Here is a 23,978-nt window from a genome sequence, read left to right as displayed (position 1 = left end):
TGATTATATATTATTGCAGTTTGTCCTGTTTCTCTGTTCTTTGGGGGGCATTGTTTGAAAGAAATAAGATACCAAGATAGAAGTTAAAGGATAAAGACATTGCTCTGTATTACACAAGCAGCTATCAACCGGGCCTTGTAGAGTGGTATCTTGGTTCACGAACTTAATTTGTTCTGCGACTTTGGAAAAAATGGCCATGTTAGTGTTTGTGGGGGAAAGATAGCCATGGTCATGTTTGTCACTGGATGCAGAGTTTGCAAATGATAACAAAATTTTTGTCAAACACTCCAGTTTGTGAACCAAATTGTTTGCAAACACAAGGGTTAATGAAGCAAGGTACCACTCTAATGAAACTATAATAAATACAGTGTCCAGTTCTTTGGTTAAACTCCAAGTATTCAAGTGAAAACAAGTATTATCGAGTATTGCCATGACATGATATGTAAAGTTTGTAATTATTTTGCTTATTAGTGATTATTAATTTAAGGACATAGTTATTTAGAAGACAGTCTTTGTTGGTTCTTAAGGCTTTACGTGTTTACCCTTTTCATGCCCTATTCCTTCTTCAGGAATCTCTTAGCATCATCATTCTCAAAGCCACACCTGGACTTATCCCTCAGGTCAGGGTTTCAGCAAAAGCTGTGTGTGGCCCTGTTACTCCAGTGAGACAAAGAAACAGCATTAAGCATAAAGGCCTGAAGTGTATTTCATACTAAATCAAAGCTTAACAGCTCCACTGCTTCTCCATTCTGCCTTGGAATGACCCCCCCCCCCCGTGTCGTGCTGCCATTGCACTTGCATCTGGGTCTGTTTTTCCAGCACTGCATCTGCTTATTTTCTCTACTGGATATTTTCATTTCTACCTTGTCACCAATTGCTTGCCATCACCCAAGCTTCTGCAAGTGCTAAAGTCTCTGTCATCTAGTAAACAGTCTCTCCCACATCCCCACTTTTTCTCTTATTCACTGTCAACTTCATCTTCACAGTATTTCTCAAATGCCAGTTACTCCCATAATATGCAGAAATCACTGTATCTTTCAACATCACCTTAATCGTTTCGGCCATTTTAGGCTGTTAGCTCATATCTCTTATACTTTCATTTTTTTTTTTTTTGAAATATGCTTTCTTTTAGAATCCAAAATTCTCTGGAATATTTTTTTTCTCTTTTTAATTAAAAAAAACCTCCTCTCAATTAAAGAAAAATACTGTTTTCCTTAAACCTAGGCATTTTTCCAAAGGCTCAATTCTACCTTGTTTATATCACGTTCCCTTTAGTCTATAAATGATGAAACACAGGCACAGAATGACTTAATGGAAAGATATCCCTAAGTTTTAAAAATCAATTATTTTTGAGTCAAGAAATATTAGAAATGCTATTTCACAGAAAAACTGATAAAATGTTTTTTTCAGGTTTTTTATTAGTACATGTTTACAGTACACAATGATCACATTCCTTGTGGGAAGCTAGTATATGCATAGAATATGCCTTCATGCATTTTTTTTTTCCACTGTCTTCTCCCTTTTCCCCCGTCTCTCGGTTGTCTTCCCTTGTGTGCCTTTGTGCTAGAGTCAGGAGGACCAGGCAAAGCATTTGGACACAACAGGCTTTTAAAAATTAAACAAAAGAAAACACGTCTTCCCTTTTGTGCCTTTGTGCTAGAGTCAAAAAGACCAGGCAGAGCATTTGGACACACAGGCTTTTAAATAATAAACAAAAGAAAACAAAAACACTGGAGTCTACTGAGCAAGGGGGTATCATGATGAGTTTATTTTTGGAAATGACAAGTTCTTAAAATAAAAGGCTTGAATTATACACAACACTGTATCATATATTAAGTGGTAGCTATGAATGCTTCCTACATTATCACTGAAATAATACATATCCATTAACATAATTTTTCAGTGCACAGTTCCTGCAATTAAGCCATATCCAATTAGGAAGAAAGGACTGTAAATCCATTGCTCAATTTAAAATTTTCATTATTTGCTCATTGAGCCATTTGCCAATTATTGTTTATGTATTCTTGATTGTTATATTATGAAAGTATGCTACTGTTAGCACCTTTAAAATACAAATACATCAGATCATCAATTTTTTCCTATTGTTATAGGCAGGTGAATTAAATAGAAATGTTAAAATTATTATAGGCAGTCAGACAGGGCCAGGCCATCGAAGGAGCCAGTGTAGATGAATTACCTTGCAACTATGGGAGACAGACACCTGTAGCTGTGGACAAAAGATGAAACAGATGCACCCACATATCTCCCTAGGGATGGACCTCAGGGATTGATATTCTAAATAGGTCACAATCACCTTTAAAAGGCGGGGAAGAGTCACTAACCCAAACCCCTATGGGAAAGGCCCCTGGTCTGTGTTCATGCCCGCTTGCTGCATGACTCACTTCCCTATTTGATCCTGATCTAATCAATTTTATCTGAACAATTATATGTGTAATCTTATTGGTTGACCATAGTTCTGTCCCACCCCATCCCCACCTAGTGAGTTCCCATGCTTTCCACCTTGGACCCGCCTCACCTTGTGGTTTTGCTCTATAAAAGTCCCTAGAAAAGACAGGTTCCTGGGCAACCCCACTCAGGCCCCTTCTGTCCCTCTCTCGGACAGAAGCTTTCTTTCCCTCAATAAATATGTTCTGCTCTTAACCTCCATTGTTCCTAAAATTCATTCTTTGATTTTAGAGAACATGAACTGGTCCAAGATATCTTTCAGGTTGGCAGTTTCTATTTCCTATATCACTAGCTTTTACATTGTTAAAAAATAAAAATTAAGTAGCAAATCTTCCAAATAGCAATTTAGAGAGTATTTAACTTATTGTGGAAAAATGAACCTTGCTACTTACTTATTTTATATTTTATTTAGAATATTTGTATTTTCCATGTCTTATAATTATTGTCTTTCAAATATTCAGAGTTAGTCTGTTTTTCTATAAACGTATTCATATTCTGATCATTTTTCAGTTAATGATTTTATTAGAGTCACTTCAGCTTGCCCAAACTTTTATTTTAAAAGTCAATATAATTTTTTAAACATCTCTTGAAAGTATTACATATAAGTTCTGGAATGCTAACTTGAATCAAAATCCAAGTGAAGGGAAAAACACAGAGTAAACTTCACACATTACAGCTCCTTTTTTTAAAAGAATCATTTGTTTCAAAGAGAAAGAGACAGACAAACAGACAGAGATAGAGAGCAAGAGGATGAAAACTATGCAAAATATCTCAGCAAGTAACCCAGAGTATACAGTTGTAAGTTCTGAAGAGCTAAGTCCTGGGAATGGGGCCAATGGGAGTCAAAGAACATTACCAACTCAGTCCTGAATCTGCTTAGACCTGACAGCATTGGGGTAACAAAATCATGTTATACTATTACTATAAATTAAAATGAAATGAAATACATAAAAAAAGCAATGTTTCCTGAAGAAAAATTGAATAATCCTGAGCAAGTTGTCCATAGGAATAAATGATGCTCCACTGAAATAAAGAATTGTCAAAGAAAAATAGAAGAATAACAGTAGACTGCAGATGGTCAAGACACAGGAATTAACAGACAACAATATTAAAATAGCTACAGTTGAAATGTTTGAGAAAAAAGATAAAATGTTGAAGAATGCTAAATGAAAAATTTCACCAGAAAGTTAAAATCTATAAAACTAAACCAAATGTAAATTTTACAGTGGAAAAGGTGAAATAAGTGCACTTAAAAAGGTGAAAAATATGTTTAATAGCAAATGAGAAGCAACAAAGTATAACATTGGTGAAGTAGAAGGCAGGGCAAGAAGAAATGTGTAGAATTGATCTACAGACAGAAGAACACAGAGAAGAAAAGTTAGGAGTGAAGATAACAAATATAAAACTTAGTGAGAGTTTTACCATAAGTGCAAGTAGAATTAATGAAGGAGAGAAAAAAAGGAGTGGGAAAAATGGAATATCTACAGAAGTTCTAGTGAAAGGTTTTTCAAAAATTAAATCACTGTAATATACAGATTCAAGAAGCTACAAAACATCCAAGGATAGCAAACACAAAAAGAAGACATGTAAGCACACACTAATAAGATCACTATAATATCTAACCATAAAGTGAAACTCTTAAAACACAGAAAAAATGATGATGGTGAACTAAAAAACACTATAGATAAATGGAAAGGAAGCCCTGAACTATTTAGTTATATTCAGCTGGAGACATAAGGAAAAACACAGACCTTCCATGTTCTAGTATGCAGTTCTTGCTGATCATGTAATCCATAGGAAGTCAATACAAATAAATACTGACAAAGACAGAGAGTAGAAAACAGTGCAGACATCTAAGCGCTAAGATTTTAATAATTACTTTTAATGTATTGTTTTTTTAGATACAGCAATTAGAACACAGAATGGCAGAGTGGATTTAAAAAATTTAACACAGCTATGATTACAAGAAACTGATTTCAATTATAATAATGATGGAAAAAGCAAAATAGTAAAAGCATAATATGCAAATATCACAGTAGGAAGAACTGCATTAATTAGGAAAATAGATTTTAGAGAAAATATAATTGCCTGACTTAGGCAGTAGCAATACCTGTCAACAAAAGATTCAGTCACTAAAAAGAGACAGCAATTCCAAATGTTTCTAAAGCAAAAAAGTAAAACATAAAATATAAACAGCAGCAGCATGAAATAAAAGCTAGTAGACCTGAAAGGATAAGTAGAGAAAGCCATAATTATGATAGAAAACATTGACACAACTTAAAATCAAACTAGACAGCAAGTCAGCAAGAATACTGAAGAACTTGATCAACCAACTACATCAAATGGATAATCACAGAACATTCTATCCAACAGTGTCAGAATATATACTCTTCTCCAGCATCACAAGACATAGCAAGAGAGAAGATATCTTACTTATAACATAAATCTCAACATCTCTTAAGAGCTGAAATTATACAGAATGAATCTCCAACCACAAAAGAATTAAACCAGAAATCAATAGAACTATCAGGTAAATCTCTAGTCTTAGAAACTGAACAATACCCTTCTAAATAATCAATGGGTTAAAGAATTTCAAGGGATACTTAAGAAAAGAAACACATTGAACTGAATGAAAATGAAAATAGAATACAGCCAAATGTGTAAGACAAATCTGAAAAGGTTCCCAGAAGAAAAATAAATAACATTTTAAATCTAATGATATAGAAGGAAGAAAATAATCAAGGGTGGAGGTCACTGTGATAGAAAGCACACATAACCACAGAGGAAAGTTTAAAAAAAAGTTTCAAAGTTAGTTCTTTAAAACACAGAAGGAAACTGAATTCTTCTGGAAAAAAACTAATCAAGGAATATTGAAAAGAACACAAATGAACATTACCATGGTTTCATTAATTGTTAAAACAATGGTATAGTGGAACCACCTTGTACCTGTTCAAGGCAAAAGATTACGTGTGTCTCTTCCCAAATGCTAACCTTAGACGTTGGCTCAATGTGATTATTTACACCCATAGAAACTGGAAAAAGCCTTTTTTTTTTCTTCCTCACTGAAACCTGATTTTCTAACACATTCTAGACCAAAAAGTATTTTAAAATAAACTATACTAACGTTACAACAATAAATTTGTTAAAGGACATTCAGATTCCTAAAAAGCAAAACAAATATTTTATTTATTTATTTTTTGTCTTTTTGAGACATGGTCCTGCTATGCAGTTCAGGCTGGCCTTGAGCTCACTATATAGCCCAGGCTGGTCTCGAACTCGCAACAATCCTTCTGCCTCGGCCTCCTAAGTGCTGGGATTACAGGTGTGCGCTACCATGCCTGGCGAGCCCTATATTTATTAAATAAATTAAATTTGTAATTTATATCTGTGCCCAATGCAATCTGCAAGTCCAGATGGCATTTCCTGAGAATCCCTTAAAACAATTAGAGAAAGTAACCCTGATAGTACATAAACTTCAAAATAGCAGAAGAAAAGAAATGCACCCCAATTTAGTTTTCTAACTACATTTTTTTTTTTTTTCCGGTACGAGAGATTGAACTCACGACCTTGCACTTGCCAGGTAGGCGCCCATGCCACTGAACTATATCCCCAGCCCCCTACATTTTTTGATATTGAAATATTTATATATAGTGAATTGCTCATATTTTTAATGTAGTATCATTGGTTTTAATGCATGTCATTGTCATTATAAGCTTTCAAAAGATAAGAGTTTTCTTATCAGTCACTAAACTTTAGTTGATCTTAATTGATATATTTTGGCTAAAATGGATTTGAATTACTGGGCTGATTATTTCTACGCTTATGAAACTTTCAGAGAAGTAGATTTATTGAGAATAAATAAATAAATAAATAAAATACGAATAAATAAATAAAAATCAGGCCTGGATGTGGTGGCACACACTTGTAATCCTAGCACTTGGGAGGCTGAGGCAGAAAGATCCCTGTGAGTGGGAGACCAGCATGAGCTACAGTGTAGCTTAAGGCTACCCTGAACTATATAGGGACACCCTGTCTCATAAAAACAAAAAAAAACAAAAACAAAAAAACCTTGAGGCATTTGCAGGAAAATGAATACACCCTGAGTATAATCTTGAGTGAAATAAATCAGACACACAAGCTTAAATATCGCATTGTTTCTTGTATAAGAGAAATCCAAATGTGTATGAATAAAGAGCAACATGAAGGATAGGTAATGGTAAGCAAAGAGTCAGAGCTTTCTGAAAGCAGGCACGAGAGGGGAGGGGGATGAAAAGGAGCGAAGATGTGCCCTGCGCACGCGCCAGCTGCACACAGGAAGTGTCAGCCCCATGCGCTGCAAACAGATACCCATGATAAAACATAAAAAGTAAAAAGGAGAACAAAGGAAGAAAGCGCAAGAAAGAGAGGAAAAGGGAAGGAGCAAGGAAAGGAAGAGAAGGAAGGAGAAAAAGAGCATCTTATGGAGTCTAGTTGAAGAATTCTCTTGGTGGAACCTCTTTCAAACTTCCTGGCGCATTTAGAAGGAGGACTTCACTGAAGGAACACTTGACAGAATTCAAAGGGAAACAGACAAAGGCAGCTAAAAGAAAACTGGGCGCGGTGTTCATTTAATTAAAAATTATATATTAAATTGTGTGGACTTTCAAATGGCAAATTAACTTTTAAGCATTATGTAAAAATTGCAGAATAAAATGTAGAAATTGCACGGTTTGTGACTTATTACAGTATATCTAAACGATGCAAATTTAAGCATAGATTTGTCTTTAAAAGATCATCAGTGTGTCTTATACCACCTAAAAAGAAAATGAGTAAGTTCATAAAGCTAGTTAATGTTACTGTTTAGGCAACAAACGAAAGGAACACTTTGTTTCTGAATATGTAAGGCTTTTCACTTCTCAAAAGGCTAGTAAAAAAACCACTTTTCTCTGAAAATTTCCTCTGTCACCCTAAGTGAAATTATTTCTCTGTCAGTTTCCAGTAGCACATCACCACTGCTTCTGTTATGAAGTTATTTTATTCTTCCCCGAGCTGTTTGGAGGGAGCTTCCCTATCCTGGGCATCTTTGTACTTGTAAATATCCAAACTCGTTCCTATCTTTTGTAGCAACTGATGCACAGAGAAGCAGAGGGTTTCTAAATATCTATTAAGAAATCACTCGCATTATCTTTCTGGTTGAATACACAATTTTAAGAACAGAGATTTGTTTCAAAATTCAGTGTTCTTTAATGTGTTGCTAAATGAAAAACTGCATAGCCTTGGATAGTCATGTATTTGTTTAGGGTACATTTGTAAACGAAAATAAAGGGTGGTTCACTCCTGAAATACCTTTAAAAATGGCACGAGTCCGGGGACATTACGCAATGATGTTATTACTGGTTGTTGGAGGAAGTGTGTCTTACAGTTTACATCCTGCAGTTTCTTATGACGGACAAAGGTAAGATGAGGTCTGTTTAAGTATTCAGGATCTGAGAGCCAGTTTAAGGCAAAGCCATAATCAGATCACAGTTATTTTGCCCTATACCTCCTACCTACAGACCATTTAATGAACACAAACTAAATATGGTAAACTTGTGCATTTGAGAAATAAGTGTGTGCTGTAACAACAGAGAGAAAAGGTGGAATTGAGATTTTTAATGAGTAACCATTGTTTTGATAGCATTTTATAACTGCAAAATACCTTCAGAGCAACTGATTGAAGAATTTTAATTATCATATTACTTGAACAAGATTCTTTTAGTAATGTGAATCAATCTTAATTTTAGAGCACTGCTATCAATTGCCACATCTTCTTTTGGCTATATTAAATATGACAAAAGAGGCTCCATCCATGAAGCGGAACAATTTGTGTTTTAATAAACATGGGAAATATAACTAATTTGTCTGTGTATCATTATATGGAAGTAAAGAGAAGATTATTCAATATCTAGACAAAACAATTTTACTTGAAGTTGTGTTTTATGAAATTCTTCATATATTAGTTCAATGAAAAAAACTGATTTAGATTTACTTATTTGGAAAAAGAAACTGAGCTATCTATATTCAGGTGAAATCTACTGAATTTGCTACTTTTTAGATTTTTCAAGTCTCTAATCAATTTTTAAAAGATAATAATGAAACCATTGTAGAACTACTAAACAATATAATAAAATTCCCTGTGGTGTTTGGGGAGGTGTCATTACTATAGAATGTTCAATTGGGAAAAAAGAAATAGAGTATTTAATCTGCATGAATAATGGGCACACCTACACAGAGCAGACAGTTCTCCCATGTGGCATGTGAAAGGACTGGTCTCTATCATTTCAACTATTATCGTTATAAATTTCATTAAAGAAATCTTATGGAACAAAGTTATTGATGTATGGAAATTAAACCTGATGACTCTAAATGTTTGGGAAAAACTGCATTGCCTCTATAATTTAAAATTCACAAATAATTTCCAATCAGATATGGATCAGGGGCTAAATCTGATCAATTCCTTCTGGGAAACTGCCAATGAACTCTAATTAACTTTCTGATCAATAACTTGCAGATATATGCCTTTCAATAAAAATAACAGATATATATTTATAGCGATATGTTAGCTGTTTCGTTGCTTGCTAATAGTGAATATTTTAAAGGTGTACATACTTTTTGTTGTCTTTGGTGATTCCACTGATGTTCTCTAATAAGTAGAAAAATCTTTAAAATTTTTGTACAAAAAATTGTAAGATAGCTAGTGAAGGACTTATGCCAATTCCTGCAACATTTTTTTTTAAATCATAAACTACATAGACGGTTTTAGAATATGAAATTAAGTAAATGTCTGTCCACATAATTGGAGCAGAAATGTTTAACAAAAACATAGCATTTCCTCAAATTAAAAACAGCCATATATCAGGAAAACATTCCATACTTAGGAAAGCTATTGTGGGACTCTGCTTTGTTGAAGATTTTTTTTTGTTTTGTTTTGTTTTGTTTTGTTTTGTTTTTTTTCCATAAGCATAATAAAATGTACTCACAACACAGAAAAAAATCCCAGTAGGTCTCTGGCAATACAAGGACAGTGAACATGTGAAAGGGGATGAACACATAGGTAAGGGGTAGGGCGTGCACAAAGCCCTGACTTAATATAAGGTGCACATACACACGCACGCACACATACATAGGTTTTGAAGGATTTTGGCTAGTGCAAACAGTTGGGAGGAAATTAAGCATTTATTAAAAATCTGGCTAAAATTTGAAAGATGCCCTGGAGGTGTATTTCATGGCTTTTGACTCCCAACTCTGTTGCTGAAACAAAGTTTGTCTTTGTGAAGTTACTTAACTTATCTGTCTTTTGTTTTATTTTTCTTGGAGTTAAAATAACATTTTTACCTCAGAAGTATTCTATAATATGATGGTAAAAAGTTAACACATTTAGTGTGCCTAGTATTCTGATACCTACTAGGTACTCGATCACATTAGCTCTTACTATTATTTAAATAGAAATTATACACTCAATAAATATTTTTACCATAGAATCGTAGCTTATGTAATAAACACAAAGACAATCATTTAAAAATGTTTACAGTCCTAATATACCTTACAGTAAAATGATTTCTGAACAAATATACATAATCTAAAATACAAATTTTTAAAAACAAAGTATTTTCATGTGTACAAAATAGAGGTAGAAAACCCACCACTTTTTAGAACAGAAGGTTATAATGTTCCTGGGGTTTACCCTATATTTCTCTGCAGTTAGGAAATGTAAACTCATGCTCAACTGAACACATATTGACTTCTTCTATAAAGGTTAACTCTATTTCAATAGTAATACTTTCTTATTTCCTCAAACTAGAAATCTGATCAGAGACAAACAAAATACATTGAATTAATTCTAAAATTAAAAGGAAAAATATTTATAGTGTCATTTTGTAGAAGCTATGAATCCAAGAGAGAGACTGATAAAAAGAATGAAAGGGGACAAAAGCAATGGCATAAATTAGCAGGAAGGCAGCCTGGGAGCACGATATGAAATTTATAGTTTACGTAATACACTGAATATTATAGTGGCTTTAAAATATGTCTGCAAGGGGCCAGGGATATAGCTCAGTACCACCGTGCCTGCCTGGCAAGTGCAAAGTCCTGAGTTCAATTCTTGGTACCAAAAAAAAAAAAAAAAAAAAAAAATTAGAAGTGAAAGCAAGAGATGGACAACCAAAGAGCCCATGTCTGGGAGCTTTTTAGTCCAGGCACCAGATTTTTGAGTGAAAATACTTTACATATGACTCTAGCCCCAGTCATTGTTTTGAAGTACTTGCTATATAGCAAAGAAAATCAGAACAATGTGACCTTAAAAATGAGCTAGTCATAATACATGAATATTTTCAGGTACTTGATGTGCACCTAATATTTCCTAATTTTGCTTCACAACTTTTAATATGTATTTAGGCTATCAGAGAGCAATGTCCAGAAAGACAGGCTGATAAAAGACAATGGTCATATGGGATATATTCTTTCACTTAAGATATATTTTTTGAGCATCTACTATAAACTTGCTGGGTACTATTCCAGGCCCCAGCCATACATTATTGAATAAGGTAACAAAAATCAACTTTTTTGACCCTACACTGACATGAGAGAGCCCATCAAAAATAATATATGTATTCATCATATAGGAATATATGCATTCGTCAATCCATCCCAGGTAATTGGGTGGTGAGAACTAATAATAACTGATAATGTTAGAATTAGAGGTGGACAATTTAAGATTGAGTAGCAAGGGAAACTATTTTCCAGAGTGTTCTTTGAAAATTACTATTTCAGGCAGAAGAACCTGAGACTGATTAAGTGTTTATAGTGAAGAAGTGGAAGGACAAAGCGTGCAGAGTAAATAAGAAGAGAAGCATATGAAACGAAGGGGAAGAATTGTGATTCCATTCGGGATGAGATGAAAAGCCCCAGGAAGAGTACGACCAAGGAGGATGAGATGATTTTGCATGAATGTTGCAAAGATGGCTCGTGACTGCTAGAAGTTCATGTCTTCTTATTTTTCCATACACAGAATGCATTTCCTAGCATTTAAATTATTGGGTATGGCCATATGTCTGAATTCTAGTTAACTGAAATGATGGAAACTAATGTTGATAGGTCCATAAAAATCTCCCTTGTGCATTCATTCAAGCTCCTTATTCCTTCCAGCAGACAGGGATGAAGGCAACACTCAGAGCAACTTTTGTAGCCACGAGAGGAAGATGGCAGAGGCATGATTAGCTCATGAGAGAGATACACACACACACACACACACACACACACACACACACACACACACACCTATCACATACCCTCCACCAGCAGCATTATTAACTAGAAACACTCAAGTCTTTCATGAAGAAAATACAATGTATTTTCAATTGCTTTTGCTGCATTCCGTGCCTGTGCCATTTCATGATATTTTGGTCTTTCCCTGGTTAGGCTATGACTTTTTCAAATCTTTCTCTTCTGCTTTTTTTTGCACCTGATTATAATTGTAACACTGACTAAACGTGGTGAGCAATACTCATGCCCGATTTTCTATAGTAATTAGTTTCCATTACTATAATGAAATACCCAAGGCAGTTAATGTTGTAAAGGAAAGGTGTGTTTAGCTAATAACTATGAAGTCTCAAGGGTGTGGTGCCTCTACTAGCTCAATTCTGGTGAGGATCTCACAGGGATTATGAATAGCAGTGACAGGAAACCATGTCCAAGAGAAAAATCACTCCTAAAACCAAGATGTAGGCAGAATAAGAGAGGAGAGGGTTGCTCCTCTCATAACAACTATGTCACGAGAACTAGCAAGAGGTTCCTTTAGGAAAAATTCATAGCCCTATTCATCTAACGGTCTTCCCCTGTCCCAGCTTCCCTTGAGACAGAATGCCAAGCTATTTGTCACAGTTCATCCTCTGAGGTCAAAGGCAATATTCAAATCACAACAGTAAAGTTCTATGATGGTTTTTATAAAGTAATTAACACGTATAAGTCAACTTAGGTTACTTCATCCAAGACAGCAGATGAGTATGTAAAAAGAGGGCTAAAGTGGATAGAATATTCACAGAAAGATGAATTTAATCACCCTGTGTAGATAGAATGATAGTTTGTACAATACCATAACATTAATGTGAAAGATATGTATGGCAGATTCAAAACACACATTGGAGATACAACTGGAAGGACTTAGGCATGGGTCACACTGGAGACCAGAGAACTTCAAGTATGGATTCAAGCCACCCAGCATGTGGTGAAGAAATGAATGAAATTTTCCCTTTACATTTATATACAGCAGCTGCTTCTCTCCTAAGCAGAAATGTGGCTCAATTTCTTAAAGAATCCCATGAGAGGCATTGCTGCTATATTTGCAAATACTTTATTAAAGTTGTAAACCATGAGATTTATATTCAATTTCAGTTTATTATCCACATGAAGTGATTATAGTTTAAAATATTTAATATGTTTTGTATCTCCAAAAATTCAACTGGAGAATTTGGAAATGCTTGTAGAGTTTTATTCTTATGTGTTCACTATGCTCTTATCCTGTGCATAGGCATTTATAAATTAGAATGCTAATCCTATGCACAAAATTTCCCCATGCTTGTTCAGAAACTTCATCTATGGATCCTGATTTATTTATTTATTTATTTTTTTTTGGGTTTTCTCCGGTACCAGGAACCGAACTCACGACCTTGCGCTTGCCAGGCAAGCGCTTTTGCCGCTGAGCTAAATCCCCAGCCCCTGGATCCTGATTTAATTACCTAAAAAGTTGTAGAAATAAACGTGACATGTTATTTCTCCCATATGCATTATACAGTTAATCTAAGACACTGCAGAAGTTTACACATTCAGAAGACTTGAAAATAAATTGTTTGATACAATAAAATGAAGACTCTTTCTCTGAATTGAATGTCTTGCCCTCAGTGAACAAAAATCAGATGTTAATTCAGTGTTCCTCTCCATTCAGTTTTATGTAGGCCCCTTTCACTAAGGCTATTTCTATATTCAGTAAGATTATACTCAAAAGTGATTGGATGAATTATGTGATTACCATTGCTGAGAAATCTCACTGGTAATATAATATGGTTATGTGAATGTACACTTCCGAAAATAAATTATAGACCATAGAAATACATTTTATGGCTTTATTTATCTCAGATCACTTATGTCAAGGTTGGTGACTCTCTTCGGTAAGCACATGGATAAAGAATGTAAGTAGGGAAGGCTGAAGCAAATCTTTCTCTCACACACATTTGCTATGGCCTGAACTGGTCCTTCATGATGTGTACCTGGGCAATGCAGACATCCCCTGCTGTACACTGTGCCAGCTGTACATGGGTCAACCTCGCAAATTACTACACTGTATAAACTAGGTCCAATGCATCATTAATCTCTAGTGAGTCCTTTTCTTTGATAAAAATAATGGAATAAAAGTTTCAACATTGTACCCATGACATTTGTGGATAGCAGTTGTTATGCTTGAACTAACCTCATAATCATGATAGAAAAACTTGGTAGATTATGTCATAGCTCCTTGAGAAAACAAAATAAAAAGGGAAAACAAATAGTTTGATCACACATATTTTCTTTAAAAAAAATGAGGCAGAAAGAAGACAGGATCCCGGTACTAATGGGCACGATATCAAAAGAGTCTCATTTCATTAATATTAATATCTAAAACAAGAAGTTTGGTACTTTCATTCATGAACTCTATCTTCTTTTGTTTTGCCACATATTATTCATTGTATTTCTATCTGCTTTTCAGAACTATAAACGCCAGAGAAGGCAGGGATTAGTGACTGATCTTGTAGTTAACGTCCTGCATGCCTTGTATTTGCCAAGTCCTTAATATGCTGTAGTCATTCAGCAGATGTTTATGAAGCCATTGAAATAAAGCAAACATTTCTTTGATTATGAAGTCTTTCTGAAATCTATTTTTCCATTTTAACATTCCTGAAATCAGAATGCATGTTACACTCAACAATCCCTCACAGCTGCTACCAGCTAGCTTACCTCAGTAGTAATGAGCTTACTTGGAAGAAAATCTCAGAAATACTATTTTTATACTGCTGAGTGATAAATACTCTTCAGGAAATAAAGAATAATACCATATGACACGTGGTTCTCAAAGGCCTTGGATCGATAGGTTGAAAGTTGAGTTCTAAGTGTAAATTTTTGTGAATAGTTCAAATTACTTTGTTTTTTATTTACCTTTTAATGCAGTCCAAAGAGCACGGTTTAAAGGAAAACCTAACAACAGCAAATTTAAAAGGAATCTTTAAATAACATAGCACCTCATAAGAAAGCCCTGTGGTAGTTTCATTGGCAGTATGCTTTATTTCATAGATAGATAAAATGATGGCACATCTTGCAATTACTGAATATTGTACAATTTTAGGGCAGAGAGCACTAGTAAGTGTATTGATTCACAGTATAATATCTTGAAAACATTTTCTCCTGTAGAATATTTTAATAATTTCTGCAAAACCATCATGATCTATATCCCCCCAAATCACATGTGGTCTCTTCATACATTCAATTACGCTTTGCTGGCCTCATAATATGTCATCATGAGTAATTTTCAATTGCACACCTAAAAGGTTATCTCAGGCAGGCAGGTGCCTATTTTAATTCCCTCAGCATCAGTGTCTCCCTCTCCCCTCCACCCTGAGCCCAGGCCAGATGGGAGGAGACAGGAAGAAACACACGCTCTCTCTGCAGTTCCTCCTCACTTCTCCTTTGCATCTTCCACCAGGGAGGGAAAAATACCTCCGGAGTGCACGGCACCAAAACACCACCTGGAAGTCTCGCACCACCAGCATCCAGCATCACTGCTTCTGCAGACTGAGAATCCTGCATTTTACTTCAGTCCCTCAAATAAGCTTTGCCTTTTCTATTTCTGACTTTTCTGTGCCTTCCCCCCAATGCACTGTCAAACCTTAATCAAACTAGTGCACCTGTCATGAGATCCTCCCTAACAACCTGAGGCGAAAATGACTACAAATACATTTTTAAAACTTCTATATCTTTTTTAGGCTTGCTACAAGCTGTACGACAGAACTCAATCAATATATACTATTTGAACTATCTGAAAGCAGAATCCTTGAGGAGGGAGCATTATTTTATAGATCTCTGTATCACATCATAATTCCAAGCCTTGCTTTTCATAGGGGTTCAGTAAATATTTATTAAATATTGGATCAATACATTTACTAAGATTCCAAACTAATATAAAATCTGTGTAGCTTTATGTTCTGTGCTGCCTTTTCTTTTTAATCATTCATTTGGACTAAGAACATATTATAAAATCTACTCAGTGTATCACTAAGAAGTTGTTATGAAAATTACTTTCAATGGGATATAAAAACACTGTCCATAGGATTTAAACGTTTTACCTTTCCCCCGTATCATTAGAAACTATATCATTATTTATAAACTCTCCTCTGTATGTCACCTATATGTGTAATATTTGAGGAAACAGTTTAATAAAAAATTACAATAGTTGCTTTCCTATACCCAACAAACAGAAATCTATGCTGCAACATTCCCAAGGCAAACTTACCTCTCACAATGATGTTAGTGGACTTTTTTGCAGGGTTTCCCACGTTATTATTGGCAAGGCAGCTGTAAGTACCGGCATCATCGGAGGTGATGGCAGGTATGGTCAAAGTTCCTCCATTCAAAACAGTCTTTTCAGGGAGGGTCCCAAAAGACCTGACCCAGGTGAGAGAGGGCGCAGGCTCCCCTCCCGTGGTAACACACACTAATGTTATGGCCTCTCCAGGATTTACAACTATAGGGTCATCCACCAAGAGTTTAATTGACGGAGATGCTAAAAGACATAAACACAAGAATATGCACCTATTTAATTATGACACAACTGGAATTCAACCATATGCATCACAATTCACGAAATTAGCTCAAACAGCTGAAATGAAACATTGGTCGTCTTTAGCAACACCACCAGTCTGTGCTATTGCAAATTCAAGCAGGATTTATGGTGCTGAATTTTAAATAAATGGTATGAAAATATAGCACTGTATGAAGAAATTTATACCTGCAGGGAGGAATTCAAAGTTACGTTTCCCTGGGTTAATGTTCTGATATTGGAATCACAAGAGTAATTCAAATTTTAAAACAAAATATTACTTTCGTTTAAATGATGATAAACTTTTTCTTTATTCTCAGTATAGATATTACACTGCATGTTAATGATGAAAATGATAAATTATTTAACTTTTGGATCAGTCTGCGGTGAAATTATTAATCCTTGCAAACTGAGAACAAGTAAGAGATTGGTATAGATCATATCAGTCTTTTACCATGTAGTAAGTCTGAGTTTTGTTCTTGAAAGTGAGAACAAAATTATCTAATTCTAATGCATCCCGTGCTACCTTAGCAACCTCTTCATTCAGAAGGGTCTAGGCAGTGAGTTCTCATAAATTCAGCCCTAAAACTGAAATAAACACACAAGAGCTCAAACATAGCCACCAAACCATACCTGTCATTACACTAATGTTTGGGTTATACAAATCACTCACAGAAAATACGTCCTTTGTAATCTCTCAGGTTAAAAAATGTGCAAACATAAACATCCAGTCAACAAAAAGTGCTGTCTTATAGCTCTCAAAATAGACAATGCACAAAATCAGTATTCACATAGGTACATGTTTTTCTGCTTACATTGCACTGTGAACCTAAATAATATATCCATAAATAAAAGCAGGGTATGGCACTATGTTGACATTTGAGTTCACACATTCAGATATATTTTATGTCAAAGTCAGAGAGCTTTATTTTATGGAATCAACCCATATTAGGAATATTTAAACTGTTCAATAGTACTGTGTGACTTTTTTTAGATATTAACTCAGCTTAGACTTGGAGCTCAGGGGCAAAGCTCAATTCCACGTGTGGTTCAATAAAATCAATATTTTTTTAAAAAGCTGAAAGAGAGCAAGAAAATAATTGTACATTATGGTTTCACGAAAAACACATGGAGGACCTGGATGGTCTTTTCAACGGCAGTGCTTGCTAGCTCTTTTAACATCATTCTAGATAATAGGAGAATTTTCAAAATGTCATATTATTTCCACTTCTAAAGTGCCAACATTAAATTATGAAGATTTATGATCAAAAACCTCTGGAGAAATATAAATAGAGAAGATAATATACAAAAGGTACTACAGTTTGGTAGAAAATAAAATATGGTAAAGAGTTATTTAATGTCACTAAACTAATAACAAGAAAAATCATTAAGAAGGAAAATACTGTTCATCAAATATTCTAAAAATAAGTATTATACTTAACTACAAATGGATTATCATGGGGAGGTAAATGAAATACTTTTCAAAGTAAATGGCATAATCCTACACAAATATTCAGGAAAAATACATACAGATCCTAAGATATATTAGCAAAGCTTAATTTTCTTCATCTCACATTTTACTCAGAAGGCACAAGATCTAAGTGTCATTAATAACATATTTTTGGATGATGAAAACACAAGTGACCTTAATCAAGGAATATTGGCCCCTATAATTGGCTTGTATAAGGATGACTTGTATTTCAATAAACATTATTTTAAAAAAACTCAGGAGAATTTTAAGCACAACACATATATTGTATATATATGTATACACAAACATATATATATAATCCCTGTTTCAACTATAAGGCATTGCAGCACTACATTCATAGACTTGTTCACAATGTTCTTTTTCAAAATCTTAGCCAAAATAGTCTTATTCAACTTAGTTATATTGAAGATAGCATTCTTTTTATGATTATTCTTAAAACTAAATATATGTCAGAAGATCATAAAATAAGAGGGCTGGGGATATAGCTCAGCGGCACAAGTACCTGCCCGGACAGTGCAAAGTCATGAGCTTGATTCCCAGTACCAAAAGCAAAACAAAACAAAACAAAATTAATAAAAAACCCCATAAAATAGCTAACATTTTCAAGATCTTAAGAATATTTGTATTTTCAATATAAAAATTTCTAGCCTTAATCTCAAGAAGATAAAAAGGAGGAATCATTGTCACTCATATGCTAGTATGTTACTTCGCATTCTACAGAGTCAGGTTTTGCTTAAGAACCATGAAAAGTAATACTGTAAAAGAACATTAGAGATAATACAGAGTTTCACTAGACAGGACGATAGGAATTAACCAATGGTTGTTATATTGCGTATTGTCTTCACATAAATTACTCAGATTACCAGATCTAAGCATGAAAAATTGGTCAAAATACATGTAAAAACTGGTTTGATAAATCTTCCATTCGTACATCTTGTAATCTGAGCAACTTCGTTGATGATAATAATATGTCATATAACAACCACTGTTAATCTCTATCATTTGGTTTGAAACCCTGTATCATTTTTAATGTCCTTGCTTTGTTTTGTTTGTACTTTGCTATTGTTCTTTTTCTAACATTCTTTTTAAAATAAAAAGAACCACAGAAAGTTCATCAAGCATAAGTGTATATCATGTCCTACAGAAAAATTAACATAGAAAAATTTAATTTGGGGAAATCTTTAATAGTAGTAATATTTTAAATATGTTTCATGCTGGATAGATTATTTGCTAAATTGAGGCTATATATGAGTGTAAAGAGTAACAGAATATTCTGGGTTACTCACTCTCTTCTTACAAGCTTCTGCAGGCCCCACATTTTCTCTTTCAGAGTACATTGTAGAATGTTACCCAAGCTTGCACTGATAGTTAAATAGTTAAGAACACAGCCCTGGGTTAAGTCATCTGGCGTTGGCGTAAGATAATCATGACTTTGAGAGTAAACAATTGAATTTGGTGAAGTTCATTTCTGAGTGCTTCAGTTTCCCAGTACTGAAGCAGAGGAAAATCATCATCACTGTTCACTGAAATGATTTAAAATGTGTAAACTCCTAACAATAGTATGTAGTACAATATATGCATGGACATTATTGCTTTTCAAATTTCAAATATTCATAGCATTTCATCACTTGCCTTTCAGGTGAATGAGTTTTTTTCAGTGTCGTTAGGTTGTCCAACTACTCTGAGTTCACAGATTATAAGGTTCCTGCTCTGGTCTTATTTGGATAGATAACACATGAATGAAAATAAAACATCACACTAAATCATGTATGCAGCCGAGTGTTAAATATGTGTACTGTATATAGCAGGTATTGATTGAATTGCCCTACTGTTTTATAAGAACAAAGTCTCAGAAGTCATAGATTCTATTGTTACCATCAGAAATCTACAGTCCTAAATCAATTCCTTACAGCAAATTGTGAGATAGATTATTATTTAAAGTTTACTTTGAAGTATTGCAGAAATTACATCTGAAAACTGAAATGGGATGAGGCAAACAAGAGATGGGATAGCATGCAATCATTATTTGAATATTCATCAAATCAAAATGCAAAACAGACTTTGTGATAAGTGAAAGAAGGCTGGCACAAAAATTCAAATACAGTACATTCTCACGCATGCACAGAGGGTTTATTTCATAGAAGTAGAGGCTAGAAAAGACAGGGATATTGTGGGAATAGGCTGCAAAATATGAAGCAGAATATAGTTAGATGGGAGGAACAAATTCAGTGTTCTACAGCACAGGAAGGTGACTATAGTTCACAAATTATATACTTTATAAAGAATTAGAAGAACGCATTCTGAATCTTCCCAGAACAAGGAAATGATTAATGTTCAGAGAAATCAAAATATTAATTACCTAGATTGGGTCATTACACATTGTATCTGTGTCTGGAATTAACTCATTATATCCCATAAATATGTACAGTATTTGCATGTGAAATAAAAAAAATAAATGAAACATGTAAACAAAGGAATTCCTTCAAATTAAGCAGTTTTTACATTACCAAATTGTAGCCTACTTTAAATATGCTTTATAGATATTTCAAAAACATATCAAATCACACAAAAATAATTCCAAGTACACCACTAGCAGTAGACATTCAATATATTCTATATATTGCACAGTCCTGGTAAGTGATTGTGGTGGCAGTCAGAATATCAGACTAGTTGTCTACCAGCACTGAACAGTGGAAAACACAGTCACCATAGGAGTTGCAACAGATTCAAGAGCAGCAGTCGAACATTCTAGCATGCTTATTGTGGTCTGAGGTTGGAATATTTAGTTAATAGAAAGACAGGTGATAGGTGGATAGGTAGATGGGTGGATAGATACATAGATACATAGATAGTACAGAGATAGAGAAAGAAACAGAAAGGAGAGGGAGGAAAAGAAGAGAAGGCTGGAAGGGAGGGGAAAGAGGAAAGCGAGGCAAAAGCCCATTTTGCTATTTTTCCAAATCAAACTCAATATAACTACAATTATGGAAATACAGAAGGCATATTTTAAGAAACTGAGAAAGGGAATTCTTCCAAGGTTAATTACGGCACTTTTCCCCCTAGAAAAAATAAAAGTAAAATTTTATTGGACCAAGCAGCAGATACTTAAGTGGGATGGGTGGTCTCTTGACTCTTACACAAAAACTCCTGAAAGCTGGATACTGAAAAGTAGAGGATTATGTTTTCCCTTCTTGATTCAAGATCACTGAGTATATCTGACTAAAGAGATAAGACATAGCATTCTTACAGAAAAGCCTCCATGGCCTTGAGAAACACCTTTCTGCCCCATAATGGTGGAAGAGAAGTAGAAAGACCAATTAGAATTAAAAGTGCCAAGAAAATCCCCCCAAAAATGAAAGAGGTCTCCAGCAGACATGCTTATCAAAATATTGTGACCTATTGTGACCAAGTCATGGTAAAATACAGTCTCCCCTACAATGTAAAAAAAAATTGGCTGAGATAAAATTTCTGATTTTATGACAGAATACATAGTTGAAAGAAAAATAAAGTTAGATTTTGAATAATGTGATAAAAGATATATTTCTCTGAAATTTGACTTTGTATATTGGGATTCGTGTCCATTACAGACTTCAGTAATTCAGTCACTCATGTTCTTTAGATGATTTAGTTTCAGGTTAATGAAAATACATTCAGTGGAAAGAGACAAATATTTTAGCAGAGGGCAATGACTTATAGAGTGTTTTGTTGGGTTTTGTTTCTATTGCTAACTAACATCATAGGTTAAATCTCAAAAAAAAATATAGTGCTAATCACCTTATATTCTTATGATTTGGCCTTATACCGATCTGGAGTGTTTATTCTAAAGAAAGTGGCTGGCTCTTAACCTAAACTCTTTGATTAAACAGGTCTGGAGCAGTTAAATACTGTAAAACTGACAGGATGCTTTGAATAGAAATTATTCAACAACAAAGCAACCTAATGTACGGGGAAAAAAAATCACAAGGAAGTAGAAAACTAATAGATCAGAGTGACTCTGAAAGTAAAATGCTCAGCTACAGTAGTCTACTCTGAGTAGAACCCTTCTAAGTAGGTCCTGACACAGCAGTTCTCTTGGGCATAGTTCCCAGGAAACAATGAAAAAACCAAAAAAAGATGAACGAGAGAAACACTGAGACAGGGACACTAATGAGCCAGTTTGCAATATACAGAACCTCGGACAGACTAAGTAGAAAGTCTCTCAGAAGCATCTCTCTGAGGAGCAAGGAAGCAGACTGTGGTGTTCACTCAGCAGCTCTTATTTTTCAGTGGCCTTTAAGTTCCAGTCTCCTGTGCTGGCTGCATCCAAAGTCTCTAGAAGAATTATGGATATGAAATAGGCCCAGAGATACTGCAGCAGCCTTCAGGACAGTCTCAGAAGAAAAGGCAGAATGCAGGCTGTCTGTATGACAATGTCTCCATGTTAACTCAGTGATCAGTAACTGGCTACATGAAGAGAACGTACAAAGGATAAAGGATGACAGAACGAGGAAGAGGGTCAACTTTACCATACAGAAACTGGGTGCAAAGTGAAAGGAGAAAGAGCATGGAGGGAGTTGGAGAGACGGAGATGAAAATACACAATTAACTTTATGCTTTCTTTCATGGCCCTATGTTCTGAAAATTGTAGAACTTATATAGATATAACCACCCAAGACCAACTTGCACATGCTTCAGCTATGCCTACAGACTCAGGAGATTGAAAAAGGTTTCTCTTGGAAGCACCATCATTTCACTGAGATAAAGATATCACTGGTTTTTCATAAATTTAATTGAACTCCATTTTCAACATAGCTTCCATGCTATTTGTGCAGCAGTGAACATTTCACAGAATAAAAATGAGAGAATATATTAGAAGTTGATGTGAAAGCTCGAAAGACTCTGCCCATGTATGTAGAGTTATTATTCAAATATTATCATCCACACACTGATTGATTTTCATGAAGCCAAGGATGATATCATCCTGGGAAATTCTACTGAAAAGGACATTCTGGGATATGGCAATATTAGTAATAGTACTAATAAGCAGATTTTAATGCAAGAGAGAAATTTTGCTACATATATTAAAACCAACATTCATTTCCTTTATTTTAGTATTGATAGGACATATATTTCTGGAAAAGATAAAGGAGGAAGCATGTGTTCCTTCAGGAAAAATTTCATAAGTGTTCAAGAAGAGATCTAGCTCCTAAAACCATGGGCTTCATACCAAAGATTCCTTGCACAGGTTGTATTTATGTATTTATTTATTTTTGGCTGGCATGGTATCTGTTGTTTTATTATAGCTATTTTTACCAGCAGCTGTGAATGACTACCATCAGGCATTCCCTATTCTCTGTAGTAAAACACAGAATCTATTCATGTATTGAGTAAATATTTATCGAGCATATATTATGTATTAGGCCATGTAATAGGCACCTGTATTATATCAGTGAACAAAACAACCAAGCAAGCTCTGTACTCAGAAACTTACAACTTAACAGGAAGAGAATTGTTCTCTTTCTCATGATTTCTTTTGCCTTAAGGGACTTTACACGTTCACATCCCTGGCCTGTTCTCTGTGAAGTCACATGCATTCATGATCCTTGATCAGGATATTTAGGTTATCAGAGCACAGAAAATGAAGTAAATTACAAAAAGGTACATTCTTCAGTGAAATGAAAGTTTATACAATGTAAAAAGTGATAGTTACATTTGAACCCAGTCATTGAACATTGTGGGAGACAAGAGGTAAATTGAGGCCTGCTTGGCCTCCTCTGTGAGCACAAAGGAGAAAGTTAATGCACAAGGTGATAGCACATTGCAAGGGAACAAAGTAGCAAGACCAGGCTTCTACAGGTAGCACCCTGGGTGGGGAAAGCTTGGAGGAATGGGCTGGTTCTCCACAGGTGATGCCTCAGAAAGGGACCTGGGACCAGCAGCATAAGCCATTCTCTAACAACAACTGGTGCCCAAACAGGGACTTGAGAAAACCTGACCGGGGAAAATGTACGGAGTAAGCAATGGGGAGCTTTGCACCAAAAGCAGAAGAAAACAAGTGTGAGAAAAGGGGACTAGGACAATAGGGCAAAAGACAAAAAAACTTCCAAAAAAGAAACAGTAAGAAGCAAGCAAAAGAAAGGAAAAAAGGCAGGCAAGGTAAAAGGGCAAAAGAAAAGAACACAC

At 34.8% G+C, this 23,978-nt stretch overlaps 1 protein-coding gene across 3 annotated transcripts in view; it reads right to left on the bottom strand.

Annotated features, from left to right (window-relative positions):
- The window catches only part of Mdga2 (MAM domain containing glycosylphosphatidylinositol anchor 2), a 765,137-nt gene that overhangs the window by 238,051 nt on the left and 503,108 nt on the right, over positions 1-23,978 (bottom strand). For all 3 annotated transcript variants that reach the window (XM_005376849.2, XM_013510341.1, XM_013510342.1), the window contains one exon: positions 16,019-16,288. In XM_005376849.2, the coding sequence (XP_005376906.1) occupies positions 16,019-16,288 (270 nt within the window). The remainder of the gene's footprint in view (positions 1-16,018; positions 16,289-23,978) is intronic.

Source organism: Chinchilla lanigera, unplaced genomic scaffold (genome assembly GCF_000276665.1).
Source record: "Chinchilla lanigera isolate Chin_1 unplaced genomic scaffold, ChiLan1.0 scaffold00008, whole genome shotgun sequence".
Classification (NCBI taxonomy): Eukaryota; Metazoa; Chordata; class Mammalia; order Rodentia; family Chinchillidae; genus Chinchilla; species Chinchilla lanigera.
The sequence above is the reverse complement of the archived record's forward strand: the minus strand, read 5'-3'. Positions and strand labels throughout refer to the sequence as shown.